The following is an 18567-nucleotide window of genomic DNA, read 5'->3' as shown; positions in this document are numbered from 1 at the left end:
CTTAAAAAACACACACAAAAAAACACAAGGACATGATGTTTCAGTAATGGTTTCAAGCAGCGTGTATTTAGATTAAAAACAATGGATTATGCAGCAATAACTCTCATAAATGTACAGAAGTGTGAGCCAGAGGTGAAGAAGATGGCCTTTGCCGAATAAAAACACGCTTTGAATAGCCCTATCCATCACCCTGCTGAGACGACGCCACCTCCTTTATTTCTCATTCAATTACATGAGGATGAAGAGATCTCACTGCCGTTATTGGTCGGATAATGGTTGTTGGGAAAAAGAGGTAAAATCAATAGTTGAAGCCCAATGTCCTTTTCAAAGGCTGCAATGTAAAGAGATCTCCTAAGGCTGAATGTCACGTTAAAGTCTTTGTTTTGTCTTTTAGTTTGATATCTCCACTTGGACTTGCAGTGAAAATACCATACATTATATGATTTATAGTTACATAATGCATTAAAATGGTTATGTCCCAATTTGATTAATATATTTTCATAGTTGAATGTACATTGAGTACTGATCTGTTAAACAATGCCATTCAAAATTTTGGAGCAAGATTTTTCTCAAGGGTCTAATGATTGCCAAGGCTGCATGTATTTGATCAATAATACAGTAAATATAAAAATAATGTGAAATAATTTAAAATAACTCTCTTGTATCTGTATAAATTTAAAATGTTTGTTTCCCCCCCCCCCCGATGTCTAAGTTGCAGACATTTCTCCAGTCTTTAGTGTTGCATGATCCTTCAGATTTTTACCAAAATAATTAACTAAATTTTTGCCCTTCCACTATAAAAGCAAATCAACTTCCCTTTCATATCACTTCAAGTTCATACGTTAATTCTATCAATAAAAATCCTTTGCAGTGGTAAGTTAGAAGCTTTAAAAGCTTATTCTTCACCCAAAACGACACCCGATATCTAAATGGAAGCTTTTATAGAGTTAAAAGGTAAAGAGGGAAAATAACAGAGTCCATAAAGCATGAAATCACAGATTCCACATACACTGATGCTGGCCATTAGTGCAGAACAGATCAACACTGTCCTCTACAAGCAGAACGAGACTAAAAATAATGCCCTTTTACCAACCTGAGGCTTAATCTGAGAAAACAGATCATTAAGCAGTCAACCACTATCAACAATATCAAAAAACTCCAAGAAACCCCTTAAGGCCTACTCCTCTCCATTATTAGTGACATCAAACTGTAGTCCTTCCCCAAACTCACACTATTGGTTGACACCTTAAATAAATCAATGACATATTTGATGTTCATAATCAACATATGGAATGCACTTATTACCCAAAATATTCTATCATGGAAAAAGTATGCAAATTTAAGAGTTCTACAAAAACAAAATCAAAGTCAACATGAAACGGAATTATCAGACTGATTGTACTTTTTTAATTGAGACTCAAAAAGATTGTCCAAAAGGAAAGAAAAAGAGAAAAAACTGTTTACTAAAAAAGAATTAAGACTTAAAAGATTTCTTCGGAAGAATGTGACTGATTCGTGCACAAAAAGCCTAGCAAAGCAAACTAAAACTGAAAGCAAAATAAAAATAAATCCAATTTCATTAATTATTAGACTGAGATGGTAGAAAATACGGCAGAGGTGACAAACCCTGTCTGAACTATGCAATACTGACTCAGCCTTTGCAACCGTCAGGTCCAGGCAGGCTGAACAGGCACGTCTGGAGGAAATGACCCTTAACTTACTGTGACTGGCAGAACCCAGTCAGGTACAGAGGCTGCCACAGCATCCGTAAAGCAGTTTGTTTGTGTCACATCCAGCTCACACACCTTGGTACCATGAAGCTGATGCTCTGCCTCCCAGGATAATATGCTGCTCTAATGAGGCAGAACATCTCTGGACAAGCAATGCCATTTCTGCCTGCTAATACCACAGAAACACAGAAGCACAAGGCTGACGGTGAGCTGTGGAGAAATCTTTGGTGTGGTTGCTATGATATCCGCAGTCCTGTAGAGTGACTCAACAAATTCCCATGTAATAGACGGTGCTCTTGAGATTCTCTTTAGGGTGAATGAGAATACTTCCCCACACAAATGGAGAATAAAAGGAAGCCGAGGTGCATTTTCGATAAATATAGATATAGTTTACTCAGAACTGAACATTCTGTAAAATGAACATCATAGAATTTCAAACCTGTAAGAGATTCTTTCTTCTGCAAAAGTCTTTTTTTTTTTTTTTGCAGAATAGTCCATTCTTTTCAATACAATAAAAGTAAATGGAACCATAAAATGCACCATAAAAGAACCGCAAAAGTGTCTAATGACTAATGGCACCACATTTGATTTCAGTGCAACAACGAAGAGGAAAATTATCAGCCAAGAGCGGCTTAAATTTCACAGAGCTATCGCATGGCTTCAGAAGATTTGTAATCTAGCTGCATGAGTCATATGGACTTTTTAATAACACTTTTATGGTACTTTTCTGTCAGTTTTTGGCACTTGAAAAGCCCAGACCCCATTTGCTTTTTATTACATGGAAAAGAGCAGCCAGGATGTTCACTATAAGGGTTTGGAATGAGATGAGGACGAGTAGGATAAATAATAAATGAAATGTTCGCGTTTTGACAGATCTGTTGAAAGGTACAGCAGGGTGATGACAAGAAATAATGGTTTGACTAACAGAAGCCGAATTCAAACTAACTAACTAACCGTCAGGTCAGAGACGAACAGAGGTTGCTCTTTTATAGCTCAAATCTCAGTTGTGCTTAATTTAACTACCAAATTTCTCTGCTAAAGCTTCCTAACGGATAAATAAAATAAAAAAATATAACATTTTTGACATACAATAAGAGTATAAAGCAATACTTGTGAATAGAATGCCTTGAGAATTTGAGAAATATTCGAGTCTTAAGCAATCCTCCATTTGTGGTTAATTTAACCTATTTTCGCAAGTTGCAGTTGCAGTTGCAATACTATGTAAACTTTCTGTTCGCGTCTGTGTGCATTCCTACAAGCTCGTATACAAGCAGCGCACACTGACCTGAGGCTTGGACACAAACTGCTGCGTGTAGGTCACTGTACTCAAGTCACATCAAAACAACATATGGACCCAGCATCCCGGAGTCACATATTTCTTCTCTTGACAACCTGAACGACACGCAGCGAGCCGAATATTTCACAAGCATCTCTCACAATTTAGACTGAGGCTAGACCATTTATCCTGCGAGTAATCCAATTCATTCCTCACTCTGTGATCACTATTCATTGGGGGGAAAGATGACTCAGACATTTTAGCAGTGCAATAAGTGACTCTAAACAATCCTAATAGAGACGAATAGAGAAGCTAAAGGTTTGGAGGATTACGTGATGAATGTTGTGAGAGATACAGAAAGCTGCAAATAGAGGCATTAAACTGTGTAAAAATGACAACGGGAGATCTGTTAATCAACTTAATGGCACAAAAACTACATTTTATGCACTTTACAATCACACAGTGATGTACTGTAAATGGCACATCATGAAGGACGTGATGACAGCTGTCAGTACAATGGTGGATTCAGGTGTTGGAAGAATAAAAAATAATAAGGCAACAAACAGGAAGAGACTCTAAACTGCAATGCAAACCTAAATGGTTCCAGCTTACCTGTCATTCTCCGCGCTCTTGAAGCCCGGTAAGATGTTCCTGAAGCTGCTGTGGCGGTCGAGCTTCGGCTGGCTTTTGGTGCGTTTGATGGAACCCTTCAGTCTGCGGCTCAGGAAGCCCTGGACAGGAAATCAGAGGAAAGGACTGGATTACACTCAAAGATTCATTAACCACTGGAGCAGATGCATGTGTAAACCGGCGCTCTGCTTTTCCCCTTCTATTTGTTCTTTCCTCTCATCCGTAGCATCTGGTTGCGGCGTGCATAGCTGCGCGATTGGTGCGGCACACACATCTGCTCGCAGCGCTGGGCTGAGGAGCTTCACTGATGTGATACTCCCCTCAAAGCCGCTGTTACCATGGAAACTGTTGGCTGGCATGGAAAAGTGGGGGGAAAATACTGGTGCACTGCAAGTTCATAGCGAGAGAGCTGAGCTGGTGCTTTTCAGACACTCTACAGATTAGGACAAGATTAAAAGTACTTGAAGTCTGTCTGAGTGGAATATTTGAAACACTGAGAAGGGAAAAACGCATGCATTTCTCAGGCATGTAGATGCAATTAGTGGGTGGGGAATGTGAATCGAAGCCTCATGCATGAAGTGAATGAATGGCTGATTGACCTTAATTAGCCACTTAGTGCCTGTTGTTGCACAACAACCGATTAAGGGGCTAACAGAAACAAACAAAGTCACATAGAATGGGATAAATTCTGCTGAAAGGACTAGTATAGTTAGTATATTATAGCTACTGAGGGTATACATGACACCTTCCAAATTTTGAGGAATATATATATATATATATATATATATATATATATATATATATATATATATATATATATATATATATATATATATATATATATATATATATTACCACCTATTTACCTAAATTCGCTAAAAAATCCTCCACCTTCCCCAGCTCCACCTGCATAGATCTGCTACGGGGTGATTCATGTATGCAATATATGGTGGTTATTTCATACACGTTATATGTGCAGCAGCAGTATTTCTTACATGCTCACAGCAGCATGTTGTGGATGTATTGGCAGTAAGAAGTCTCGGGACTTACTCTGACGCAGAAGCAGATCTATTCCGCTAAGACCAAACACATTAACATTGTCATGTACACTGCCATGTTATACCCTCAGAGAGTTGTCATGATATAACTAGCGTCCACATCAGCATATTATATTGTTTGTTTTTTCTAAATGCAGGCATGTCTGGCTATTTAAATTCTCCAGTTCATTATAGCAGGATTGATTCTGATTGGTTGTCAATATATTTATCGTTCATCAGCTAGATAAAATCATTCTAAAATCAAAGTGGTTCCAACTATATCATATATTTCTCTGTGCCTTTATCGTTATAGCTGTGGTGTGGACTCTGCTTTCCTTTATTATTGAGAATGATTTTTAAAACTATATCTTTATAGTTAATGTCCTTGGTGTGAACAGGTCTTTGGTTAGCTGATGGTTTACTGATGCCGATCATCTAAAATTGGCCAAGTATTGGCCAGTAAAGATGTGCTGTATATGGAAGGTGAAGATGATAAAAGAAATTGGGTCAGCTTTAAGGCATCTTATCAAAACAACTTCAAAGAATATTTTCCCCCTGGGGCGTAATCTAAATTTTTTAGCGCTTTGTTATTTTCGGGCCATCTTTCAGATGAAATTTGCCAAACTTCCAAATGGAATTATTCATCGAGCCTGTCAGAGTGAAGGGAGAGCGTTGTTTGATGATGCTGTTGTTTGGAGGAGTTGTAGAACTGGAGGCTGCAGGCGCAGTCTGGATCAATGACAACGCAGTCTGAAGGACTCAACTCCAGCTTTATCTTTCAAATTTAAACAATAGCCAAGATGCATTTAAGGCCAATGCATCACATGCATGTCTTTACAAAGTATTTAGTTCACATATGATTCTGCAATTCTAAAGATAGAAGTAAATCTGAATTATTGTATTCTACAGAATTGTTTCATGCCCTCCAAAAGCCAGATGTTAATTTAGTAAGTGCTTAGCATATTAGAATGATTTCGGTAGGATTGTGTGGCACTGCAGTGTGGAGTAATGGTAGAATAACACCCTATTCTTGACCAAACATATGCGGATATGTCGGCATCATGTCTCAGTAATAAGCTCTGTCAGCTGTCAGAAGGCTGAAGGTCTGCAGATTCCTTCACGTCTATTGTGTGCTTGTACAGAATTCCTGTAATGCTTAGCTGCTGAGCCTGCATTCCCAACCTCCTCTCATCTCCCCCACTTCTCGTGTAATCTTTATGCTTTGCCTCTCTCTGCCCTCTTGTGTCCATGCCTCTGAGTTTGTGTCTGACAGCTTTAATTGTGCTGACAATCCCAGACATGGCATGACACATTTGGAGGCTGAAAAATGTAGATTTGAAGGCCCTGTATGGATTTGTATAACCTGGTCCTTTCTTTGTATGACAGCAGAAGGCTAAGCCCTGTCCTGACCCACACATGGCACTGTTAGGCTGTTAGTCACACCAGAGCTATTCTGGGGCTCTGTTCCAAAAACCTAGTGAGATGTCTACAAAGACAGCATTCTTAGGCATTATAGGCACACACAACATGAAGATTGTTCTGAAAGGATAATTAGGTAACACTTTAGAATACTGTTTCTTACTTACTACATAACTAATTAGGAATTACTGAAGAACTAACAGGTAATTATTCATTAACACTTAACTCACTACTGTTAACTACTAAGAAAGATGTGTTAACTAATCAGTATGTAATATAATTTTATGATTGTGTTAAGTAACAGTTAGCTAATCAGTAACTAATATATTCTGTGATACCTCCTGAATAACTACTATTAATTATCTACTAGTTAAGGTTCAAGAAAAATAACTATGAAATAACTACTTCTGAACAGTTATACGCAAAAAAAAAAAACACTATAATAATCAGGCTGTGTCCCAAAAATCAAGTACTTGAGTAAAAGTACAGATACCCCAATAAAATATTACTCCAGTAAAATTATAAGTAGGCCTGTTAATTTTCAAAATTACTTGAGTAAAAGGACAAGTACAAAGAACTACTACAGTAGCAACTTTGTTACAGCCAAATTATTAGCCTATAATGGAAATGAAATATGGATTTTGTTTGCTTCTAAATGTTTAACTTTTGATTATGAAATGTTTGTTAAATTAGTTAAAATGTGGGCAGTATACATGTTAAAATGGAATAAAATATGCTGTATTAAGAAATGTTCTCATCTGAAATAAACAGATGAACAAAGTTTATGATTACTTTTATAGGTTGTTCTTAGTCAAAATGATGTAGTTTATTAAGTCCTGCAAAATTATCTGATAATTAATTATTAATTACTAATGGGTTCCCTATGTTTTCACTTTAGAATACTGTTTCAGATTCTAAGTAATTCTTCAGGAATTATTTGATAATTAATTATTAATTAATAATGGGTTCCCTATGTTTTCACTTTAGAATACTGTTTCAGATTATAATTAATTCTTCAGGAATTATTTGATAATTCTTTATTAATTACTAATCGTTTCCCTGTGTTTTCACTTTAGAATACTGTTTCAGATTCGAAGTAATTCTTGAGGAATTATCTAATAATTCAGCCTGATCTCACAATCAAAACGTACATATTTAGACGTAAATTAAAACTGTCCAATATGTATGTGCCTTTAAATATTTACAGTGTTGTTTACGTATTATCTAGACGTAATTACAGGTTCAATACGTAACTAAATTTACATAAAAACAACCTAAAATAAGTACAGATAGAACGTTTTCTCTGACCAGTCAGTTATCCATAGAAAAATGCGTAACCCCACCCGAACCTAAACCTACCCAATTTATACAGAATGTTAAAAGAATAAAACATAATAAAAGACAATTTTAGTAAAAATATAATATTAAAACGTTATTTTGAGCCACTAACGTTAATTCTACACCTACTCCTAAACCTACCAATAACCATTTCTTAAAACTACATAACGTTACTGTTATAAATAAACAAATAACAGACAAACAAACGTAACACTAATCATTTATTTTTTGCGAAAAGATCAAAAGTGGTACCAAAAGTAGTTCAAATGATAATGAGTTCCAGTCGCAGTACTCTCTGGAGGTAATAGTTTTTATAAGGTACAGAGCAGAATTTAATTTATTAATCCGTGAAATTATGAATCTGTCTTCTCTCCGTGAAGGCGCATTGGCGCGGTACTGATTTCAAATGTCTATCAACTGAAACACGGCATGTCGCAATCTGTGACGAATTAGGTGAGAACCAATGAGAGTTCGATATCAGTGCCGTAAACCGTGTCGTAACGTTTCTCGAGGGTGGCGCACTGGCGCTATTTTCACATTCCAATCATATCATAACGAGCGCGGGCTTTGACTGTGACGTTCGCTGTTGCTGAGAATGAAGATGAAGATCGATTGATAAAGGGCTGAATTTGGATATGTTCCTTGCAAACATCTGGATTCTAAAGATATGGAGTACAGCAAACAAATAAAATGGATGTGATTTGTAATTTTATGCTGTGCTTTTGTGTATCTATGGTTGTAATGCCACTCATTGGATAGGAGAAAATCGCACAGCAAAATATTGCAAAATGTTTCAGGTTCAAAATAAGTCATTCAGAATTATTTGATCATTAATAATTAATTACTAATGGGTTCCCTATGTTTTCACTTTAGAATACTGTTCCAGATTCTAAGTAATTATTGAGGAATTATCTAATAATTATTTATTAATTACAAATTGGGTACCTGTATTTTCACTTTTCCTGGTGTGTATATATATATATAATGTTGTATATGCTGAGGAGGCACACATACAGTACTGTATATAAAATATAAAAACTAAGGTAAGTTATCACAAGGCACTGGAGTGGGGTTCCTACTGGAAGGTGATTTCTTACAAAACACACTCACAAAACAATTTACTACATAGGCAAAACCTCTATAAAATGTATTGCATTGATTAATATTGCATTTTCATACTACTACTATTATTGCTAATATCATTTATATGAAAGGGTCACAATTCAATGTAATTGTGTAAAACTGTTCATTAGTAGTTACTTCATAGTTATTTTTCTTGAACCCTAACTAGTTGATAATTAATAGTAGTTCTTCAGGAGGTATGACAGAATACATTAGTTATTGATTAGCTAACTGTTACTTAACATAATCATAAAATTATATTACATACTGATAAATTAACACATCTTCCTTAGTAGTTAACAGTAGTGAGTTAAGTGTTAATGAATAATCACCTGTTAGTTCTTCAATAATTCCTTATAAGTTATGTAGTAAGTAAGAAACAGTATTCTAAAGTGTTACCGATAATTATAACCAGTCCTGTTATAACCAGTGGACCTGAGATATGCTTCTTGCCTTTATTGTGCCAATGCACCAAGGTTACAAGATAAACATTCCTGGAAGACATCTAATTTAAGATGAAATATTGGCCCCTTCTGCCAAGACTTCCAGAAGACTTCTTATGCCAAATGCACACTACAACACTAAAGATCCCCATCCTACACGCAATTAAAAACTCACAGTTTGCCAAATTCTTGTTTTAACCCCTTAACTGTAACTCATATTTTTGAACAATGACTTTGTAGTGCACGATCCAAACTTAAATTTGTATTATTCATGAATGAAAACATTTTGTAACATGATATTGATGTACCATTTACATGGTAATGCAATGTCTGATTTTAAAATTAGTTTTAAAGGATGAATTTTGAGATTTTAAGTTTTCAGTTGATATATAATTTCTCATGATTTCTAAAATGTTATAGAGAAAATGGCAACAAAGAAGTCTTGTTTTTTTAACAAAGGTCAAAATTCCTGTTATAATGTAGATTTTTGAGGGTGCACTCTTGTCATAAATTAATCTATTACTTTTCCTACATAATTTTTAACAAAAAACATTAATTAAATATATATTTGGGAGTCTTAGACCTTTCCAACGATATATAGTTTGTCAAGATTAGATTAGATTTGATTGTAATATAGTGAAGTAAATGTAGGCGTCCCACAGAGCGGACGGGTGACAGTTAACAGGTTAAGAATAAAACTAATCAAATGTAGTAAGGTTTGTGCATATAATGCCATAATACCAGTGGGTTAAGCAAATGATTCAAATGACACTCTCTGAAAACATGTCTTAACATATGATGTGTGCTGTGTATGCTGGAATTACTGATGATGGAGCAGGAAGTTTGTCCCTTCACTGCAAAAAAATAAATAAATAAATAAATGACAATAAAAATCTTAATGATTAATTTTTGACTCATCTTCCAGTTATAACACCTACAAATCTTTAAAACTAGACAAAATGTGCATAAGGTATTTTGTCTTCTTTTCATACAGTAGGTTGTTTATTTTAATATACGTGCATTTACTATATTATTATCATTGCATGGCAGATTGTTCACTTTATTTTAATTTGTTTATTCTTGAAACTAGGTGGGGGGGGGGGGTGAACGAAATACACATTTATTAAAGATACTTTACATTCTCTGAAACAAGCCTCAAATATATATAATATATATAACACCTTATTTTTTTCACTGACAGATTTTCAGTTATTTTTTTATTTTCATGGAAGAAGAAGATTGACAAATGTCTTTATATAAAAAATTTTTTTTTGAATTGCACAAACTGAAAAAATAAAATAAAATAATGCATTGCTTTAACAGTGCTTGTATTTTAATGCCTTGTATTTTCAGGGCTTTTATTTTTATTTTCTCCATATACTTGTTTATACCTGTTAAAAATAGATTCATATTAAAATGCATTCCCTGACAACAAGTCTAAATATTTTATTCAGTGTTGGTTCTTAAATAAATGTATCTTGTTTAAAAAAAAATATAGTTTTAATAAAATATATTTTCACTGCAGTGTTTGCCTGCTATGACATGGCACCTAAAGGCAACACTAGCCAGTGCTAAAATGAGCAAAAAAGTTGTTTCCCCATTATAAAAAAAAAAATTATTTGGGTTCAGTCTTCAATGAAGACACTTAGCATAACAGCCGTTATCAAACATGAGAAACACGCTCTCAGATAACAACTAAACAAGACTCCCGACTGCAGCGAGCCTCTGCTAAGAGCCTGAATGTGTCTGAGCATCTGCTGAAACAATACAATACATCTAATGTCATTATCTGTTGTTCGCAGCCAGACAGTCTAGCCTGAGCTGTAACGCAGAGGACTCCATGGTCTGCTCTGCACATGAACCGTGGCCTGTGGGGAAATCCGTAACCCTGGGCTCCAAACGATCGTGTCTGCATACATCACCAGAGCAAGGTATTGGATTTCTCCCAGGGTTCTCAAAGTGGTCCACACAGCATGGGGGCGCACTATTGCCCTTCCTCCTTCTGTCCCGACAAGTCCGGGCTCCCGTTCAATTAGCGTGGATCCAGTTCGGCATACTCACACGAAAGGCTCTGTATCGCCGGAGACAGCGGGACTCTCTTGTGGCCCCGCAGGAGCCAAATGCACCACTCATCGGCATGCACGAAGGGCGTTCACGTTGGAGCATGCTTACAAACACTGTGCTCATTCTGTCTTGCGTCAGTTAACAGATCCTGTCATTAGTTTAGCTCTGTAATTAAGCAAAATGGGTGAGCTGAAAGCAGTGGAATAACTGTTTATCTTACATTTCTGGTAGGGGGTAAACAAAAACGACAGACTGATGCCAATATTTGAATGCAACATGCATCTCTGAAAAATAAATACATTGACCTTAGAGGGAATTGCTGCAGCGCATGAATATTAGTGTTTCTTCAACTTTGGGAATTTTTATGTCTGAGAACTTTTTAAATAAACTAACAGATTAAGATAACATTGAAAGATCACAAACTACTGTATAATGGAAACTTTTTACCACACATTCTTCATTTACTTTTGATACTTTTCTGTTGACTTTTATGTACACTATAGTTCAAAAGGCACGGTAAGACTATTAAATGGTTTTGAAAGATGTCATGAACAGTCATTTTATTAAATATTATTACAGATTTAAAGAACTAGCCTATTTTCTATTGTCATTTATTTAAAAATGTTATTTATTCATCATTCTAGTATACAAGTCTTTATTGTCACTGTTGATTAATTTAATGCATACTTACTGAATAAACGTAATAATTTCTTATAAAAAAAAATATTTCTAATCTCAAACTTTTGAATGGCAGTGTTTATATTTAATTTTATACATATACGTCCTATATATATATATATATATATATATATATATATATATATATATATATATATATATATATATATATATATATATATATATATATATATATAAATATACACAAAATGTATATATATATATGTATATATACACATCCAGATCGCAACATATAATAATTTCTCTTAATAGTGTTCACCGTCTGTTTGATTACATGACATTAACTGCTTGATTTTTACTGTACATTTCTGCAATATGGACATCAACTTGAGATAGTCATCACTGATATGCTATTACTAAATAAAATGTAGAAACTTTAATTTTCTGTAAAGCTGATTTGCAACGATTTACATCGTGGTAAGTACAACTTATTGAACTGAATCATATAAACATGAAAGTTAGAAAAAAAATACCTATACATGAATCATCCATTCACTACTTATTACTACATTTCTATTTTTACTATGTTGTTTTCTATTATAATTAATAGCTATTTTCATTGCTATGCAGATAAATAAAAGACTTTACTAAATTATGGCATAGACTATTATGAGTTACAATGAAGCAAACGTTTGGTAAAAAAGTAATTGGAATCCAAACTAGCTGGTTCAATCAATCATGATGGTACCTCTCCATGATAACCTGGTTGTATGCCAGCGGTGCAGTATTACAGGATGGATACGTTCTTACATGACACCTCATCAACTCTACACCCATTTCACTATGAGAGGCACGAGGGGATAGTATTGCCCTTCTCAGGAGGCATGGGTGCTGGTGCTGCCAGCTGTGCCTGTGGATTTTCCACATCACAGCTAAGTGCAGGAAGATTCCCGAACCCATCTGTCATTTACAGCACGCTTCAACAAGGACTGATTGCATCTCCTCCAAGGACTATTCCCCATTAGATGGTCATTGAGGTCTATAAAGCGATTGCTTAACTCTATCAGGACGCCTAATCCTTCTCTCCTCTCAGGCTGACCCGAGGACTCAGAGCCAGCTGTGGCAGTGTCACTCACTTTTCTACGAGGCGAGTCATTAGGACCGGTGCTTCTCGCCCTAGGCAGGAAGTGCACAGCGTAGCGGTGATGACACTCCGTCTCTCCTCAGGGTGCGTGATGACACCTGCTTCATCCCTCTAGCAACAACTGCTGGGATTAACCTCGTGACAGAGTTCAGTGAACTGTGGTCTGCAGTTAGTCGACAAGTGCAATCCGGTGCCCTTTGCTCCACTAATCTCGACAAACAGAATCTGTCATAAAAGTCAGTAAATCTGTATGTGCCACGCTACAACTGTTATCCACAGTAAACACCTTCTATGTTGTAAAAGGCATTGCGGTCTAGTCTAGTGGATAAATACCTTGTGTGTAGTAGGTTCAAAAACCATGAAGTTAATCCGTGAAGTGTGTAGTACATCTTAACTGTTCTGTAATTAATTGTTGTGCAATACTTTTCAATATTTGTAGCTCAATCCAGAAGAATTTTGGCAATAATCTGGCAATAATCTGGAATACGCAATAAGATTCCAAAAATGAAGTACTAGTAATTAGAGTAAATTACGCTTTTGGATTTACAAATATTGTTTTCCAGTTTAAGGAGTGTTTCAACACTGCAACAACTACTGATGAACACTTGAACATTTTTATTTTACTAATTAATCAGTAGGTTATTTAACTGTGTATTATTATGTATTATTGAAAGTCTTTTGTCTTTCAAGCTCATTATTTACATGTAATGCAGACATGACCAAACTTTTTGTCATCTGAACCTCTTACACCTATTGCATTTACTGTTAAGGGGTGGGCAACCACCTATTTTGGAAGGCTTGATTGTGTTTATGGGGGACACTGTAACAAGTGTTCATGCTTTGTTTGGTTTCATTTTTTTTTTTTTTTCAAACATTTCATTATTGTTTCTGTTTTCCTAATGGTGGTCTGTTGACTTCCTGGTTTCTTTGAAACCCCTCCCTCAGAAATACATAATGGGCTCAGATTGGTTAGCTGGCCCAGTGTGTTGTGACTGTGTGCTACCGGGGGCAGGGTTTATGTACATTATAGGGTTCATGATATCACAAACCAAGGAAGAAGATCGTTGTTGTCCCTACCAGCTGTTAGTTGAAGGCCTTTAAATGCAAATTCTATCAAAGCAAATACCTCCCTTTGCAGTGAACTTTGCAGATGTTTTTTTATGCTCAGACAGGAACATTACACTTTAACTAAAGTTAAAAAAATGAAATCATAATCAAGGACCCTTTAAGTAGACCCTGAGATTTTTAAACAAATATTTTAATAATTAAGCATCATATTTGCATGTTCACAGTTCTCTGACTTTGGTTGATGGTCATATAGCATGCAGCATGCAGGTAAACAAAATATTTCATTTTTACTATTTAAATTTGATTGTTATTTATAAAACACTAATTAGAAATATTTTGTAAAATAAACTAATTAAACTGAAATTATAAAATACCTAACAAAATAACTAAAATTTAAATTAAAACAAGCTAATAAAATATATTTTTGCATTATATATATATATATATATATATATATATATATATATATATATATATATATATATATATGTGTGTGTGTGTGTGTGTGTGTGTGTGTGTGTGTGTGTGTGTGTGTGTGTGTGTAACAGTATTGAAATAAAAGTACACTGATTTTGAAAATAAGTGAATTTTCTTTGTCTTTTTTCACATGATAAAGAAGAAATTAATACACCTGTAATATTTTTATAAGAAACTTTGGTCCCACTTTATATTAGGTGGCCTTAACTACTATGTACTTACATAAAAAAATAAGTACAATGTACTTATTGTGTTCATATTGTATTGTAAAACACTTTTGCTGCTATTGAGGTGGGATAGGGGTAAGGTTAGGGAGAGGGTTGGAGGTATGGGTAAGTTTAAGGGTGGGTTAAGGTGTAAAGTATGTGTCAACAGTGTAATTATAAATGTAATTACAGAAATTAAATACAGATGTAATTACATGTAGTTTTTAAAAAAAATATAAGTACAATGTAAAAACATGTACACAATAAGTACATTGTACTAAATCATAAATTAAAATGTAAGTACATAGTAGTTAAGGCCACTTAATATAAAGTGGGTCCGAAACTTTAAACAAACTTCACTTATTCGTTTCAGAAATTGGCACAAATGTCAACATCTGGTAAAATAAAGCAGTGAAATTATTTAAAATTCACTCCGTATTGACATTATGTGAAGAAACTAATTAAACATTTTATAAAAAATTATGCATTTAATATTTTATCTGATATATTAAGGCATTTATGAAGAGTACAGCACAACATAAATAATCATATAAAGTCAAACTGAATCACACAGAGATGCTTAAATCCTCTTACGGTTGTAAATGTACTATTTTTATCTGTGCTGCTGTCATAAATGCGTACCGTGACTTTAAAAGGTGTTGACGTGTCTGCATCCATAGCGACCACCGTTTTGTCCACTGTACTGCCAGGCATACTGCGCCGCCGGCCCACCCTGTCAGTGAGAGACTCTGAGAACAGACAGACAGGAAGAGAGAGAGAGAGAGAGAGGAATCAGAGAGTGAGGACTGGATTCATGTGTATGTAGTCTGCCAAGAGCAGTTCTACGATCAGATTTCCCCTAGGATAAACAACACCACAAAATGAACACAATCACACATCAATAACAGCACTGGAAAACTGAAAAAAATAAAGAAAGGTGTTCAGCATCATCACATCTTCATGCGTGCAAAGATTTCAACAAGTTGTTTCGGATGGTTGCCTGTGGGTTGCTGTGCCATTGCTATGTGGTTGTTATGATCTTTTGAGTGGTATTAAGCATGTTGCAATGTGGCTGGTTTCTTATTTGCTCAAGTCAAAAGGTCCACCCATAATTCTCTACAATATGCTGCTTCTGTACTCAAATGTGTCGGTCATGCACGGCCTGCATCAGCCTGTCAGTCTGTGCTTGGCATTCACCACACGCCTGCATCTATCTCTGTGTCTGCACGATTGATTGAGGGAAGGAGGGAACAAGTGTTTGTGCAGGGAAAAAAAAATAGAGAGCTAACGCAGCCAACCTGAAAGACAAGATCTATGAAATTCATCCTTCTGTCTGTCTCTTTGCACAGTCTGAATCCCGTCAAACTCAAAATAAAGTGGAGGAAGGGCTTCTGTGCCTCGCTGGTTTTGTACTAGGAAAGATGCGTCACTAACAAGATCTGGAAGCTTTTTTCGTGTGTGCTCTTTCTGACAGCACATTTCTTGTGCCAGAATTGGTTGTTCTAATAAAAAAGCTTTCTGTTCTACAGTATAAAAAATATCCTGTTATATTTAAGGTATTAAAAAAAAAACTGTCGGCTGTGGTTGCCCAAAAAAATGATTGTAAAAATGGGACAGTGTTCCCGGTGTTACAAGATGCCTGTATATTTTTACATTTATAACATTTATATATTAAATTAAGTAATAGACTGTTAATATAACTACATACTCAAAACTACAAAATCAGCTTTTTGACAAAAAAGTATCAACAACCATTATAATAATACAGGTTATACAACAGAAAGCAACATGATGTAATTTTGTTTGTTTTCTTTTTATTTACTCAAAGAAAAAAAACTCAACCCTCTAACACTTGCACTCACTGTTCTATTTCTATTCTATATACTTGTTTCTTTTATTATATATATAAAAAACTTGACCCTCTAACACTAGCACTCTGTTTTATTTTATCTATTTTTTATTTTATTTTATTTTTTATAAAAAAGCTGACCCTCCAACACACACACACACACACACACACAGTAAAGCAACTTTCAGTTAACCAATTCACAATTCAACAATAGCGTACAGAGAGCATCGAAATCACTGACATCTGGATACAAACCAATGATAAAAATGATGTGCTAATAAAGGATTTGCATTGCTGCCTCAGTCATCATTTAGTGCTGGCTGAGCAAAACTAGACATGATCTGACAACATGGAGGAAGAGTGATTAACAGCCCTGCGTAGGTATCGACATATGAACATTCCGTCTGTGTGTGTGTGTGTGTTAGTAAATTCACTGTTTTCTCACTAGAGAGATGAACAGATTGGAATGCATGGGAGAGAAATCTCAACGCCGTCTCTTGGTTATGTTAATATCACAACATTCTGATCCATATGTTAAGCATGGAAGCAAGATCACATGATCTTTGACTTAGATGCAGTGTTTGAAAGCAGTGGAGATCCACTGGGTTTTTGCGTAACATTTAAAAGTCTGTAAGTAGGCCAATACATTATATACAGTACATAATTCTTAACAGGGAAATATGACTATGTTCATAATCATCAGTATCTCTCCATCAGCTGTGTTGAAAGCACTGTTTGCTCTGAATGATGACTACAATGCTATTACCAACCTGCAAACTAATAACTGGTTCAAATATTCTTTCATCATTAAGCTGCTTGATCATGATTGATAAAATGCAACATGAATGGAAAAAAAACACTAAACAACAATTAAGAGATGGCTCCAACATTCCTCCACCCAGAGCCAAGTGTTTATGAAGAGTGGAGACAGTAAAATGCTTTCATATTGAGAGGACAACACAAGGGGCTCAAAGAAAAGCCTCCTCTGGCACGGACCTGTGAGCAGGGGGTCTGAACTCCTGACCGCTCTGCTCATATTTGTCCAGAGCAGACATGCTGACAAGAATACAGAAGTTGTGATTATGAGTTGCTGTGGAAATATACTTTCCATTTTTCAGGGTGGACAAAAGTAAATAAATACCACATCAGGGGGCCGATCACCGCCACTTTATGACCCAAAACATTTAAACCAAAACTAAACTGATTTCCCATACTAAACTAAAGCTTATACAAATGTACATTATATACAATGTACTTTTTGATTGTAAAGCACTTTGGATGTACAGCAGTACACAATAAAGCAATATATAAATGCATCATTCATAAAATAAAATAGTACAACGTGGCCGATGTAACTTATAAATTAATATATTTAAAAACAGGTAAGAAATATCAAACAATGTTCTATATATGTAAATCAGTTAAACCCAAGATGTTGGGAAGACTTGTGGGCTATTTGCCAAAGAATTACAGCAGAAATGCTTGGCGCTAGCGCCCTATTAATCTGCTCTGAACAAGATGCATGGCTCAGCTGTGTAAGAGACGCCTGCACCGGGGTGCCACCGTCCTCCATCTGATCTCACGGAGGACTCTGTCATTGCAGGAAATTACATAGAAGTGCTATGGTCTCATTTAGCATTCAAGCAGGGCTATAACTCACAGGCCTGTCTCATTTGCTCTTAATCTAAATGCACACCTTTCTTCAGATCTGGCTCAGCTTGTCGCAGCTAGAGATGATGAGTCTTTGCAGGCCTTTCGGTTCGGTTAGACGAAGGCCTGGGACAACATGTTTTTTTGACTCCTTTGGCAGCGATGCCCTTTTAAGGTTTAAAAGCAAAGACAATAACATAAAAAGCTAAACAACTTGTTTATGGTGTCATGGTGACATACAGTGACTTGCAGGTTATTTTATACGTGATTATGAATGACAATGAACAAAATTGTATAAAGGGAAAGAATAAACTGACTTTGCTTGAGTCTATTTAGCAATTCATAACTTTGTGACGCAGTAAGTATCTGGTGGAATAATACAGTTAGTAAATAAACAGATTTTACAAGTAATTTTCTGTCAGATGGCACGTCTGCATATCCATTGATTTTCAGTATGGATTGAAGCAGAGAGAAA

The 18567-nt window shown here is 35.5% G+C and overlaps 1 protein-coding gene across 1 annotated transcript in view; it reads right to left on the bottom strand.

The window, feature by feature from the left end:
- The window catches only part of LOC113076606 (disabled homolog 2-interacting protein-like), an 82476-nt gene that overhangs the window by 39512 nt on the left and 24397 nt on the right, over window positions 1-18567 (bottom strand). Inside the window, exons 2-3 of the mRNA XM_026249297.1 lie at window positions 15236-15342; window positions 3619-3737 (exon numbers count right to left, since the gene is read on the bottom strand). Coding sequence (XP_026105082.1) covers window positions 3619-3737; window positions 15236-15342 — 226 coding nt within the window. The remainder of the gene's footprint in view (window positions 1-3618; window positions 3738-15235; window positions 15343-18567) is intronic.

The sequence above is a fragment of the Carassius auratus genome, unplaced genomic scaffold (assembly GCF_003368295.1).
Source record: "Carassius auratus strain Wakin unplaced genomic scaffold, ASM336829v1 scaf_tig00020788, whole genome shotgun sequence".
NCBI classification, from domain to species: domain Eukaryota; kingdom Metazoa; phylum Chordata; class Actinopteri; order Cypriniformes; family Cyprinidae; genus Carassius; species Carassius auratus.
Note: the sequence above shows the minus strand (reverse complement) of the source record. Positions and strands in the feature narration are given on the sequence as shown.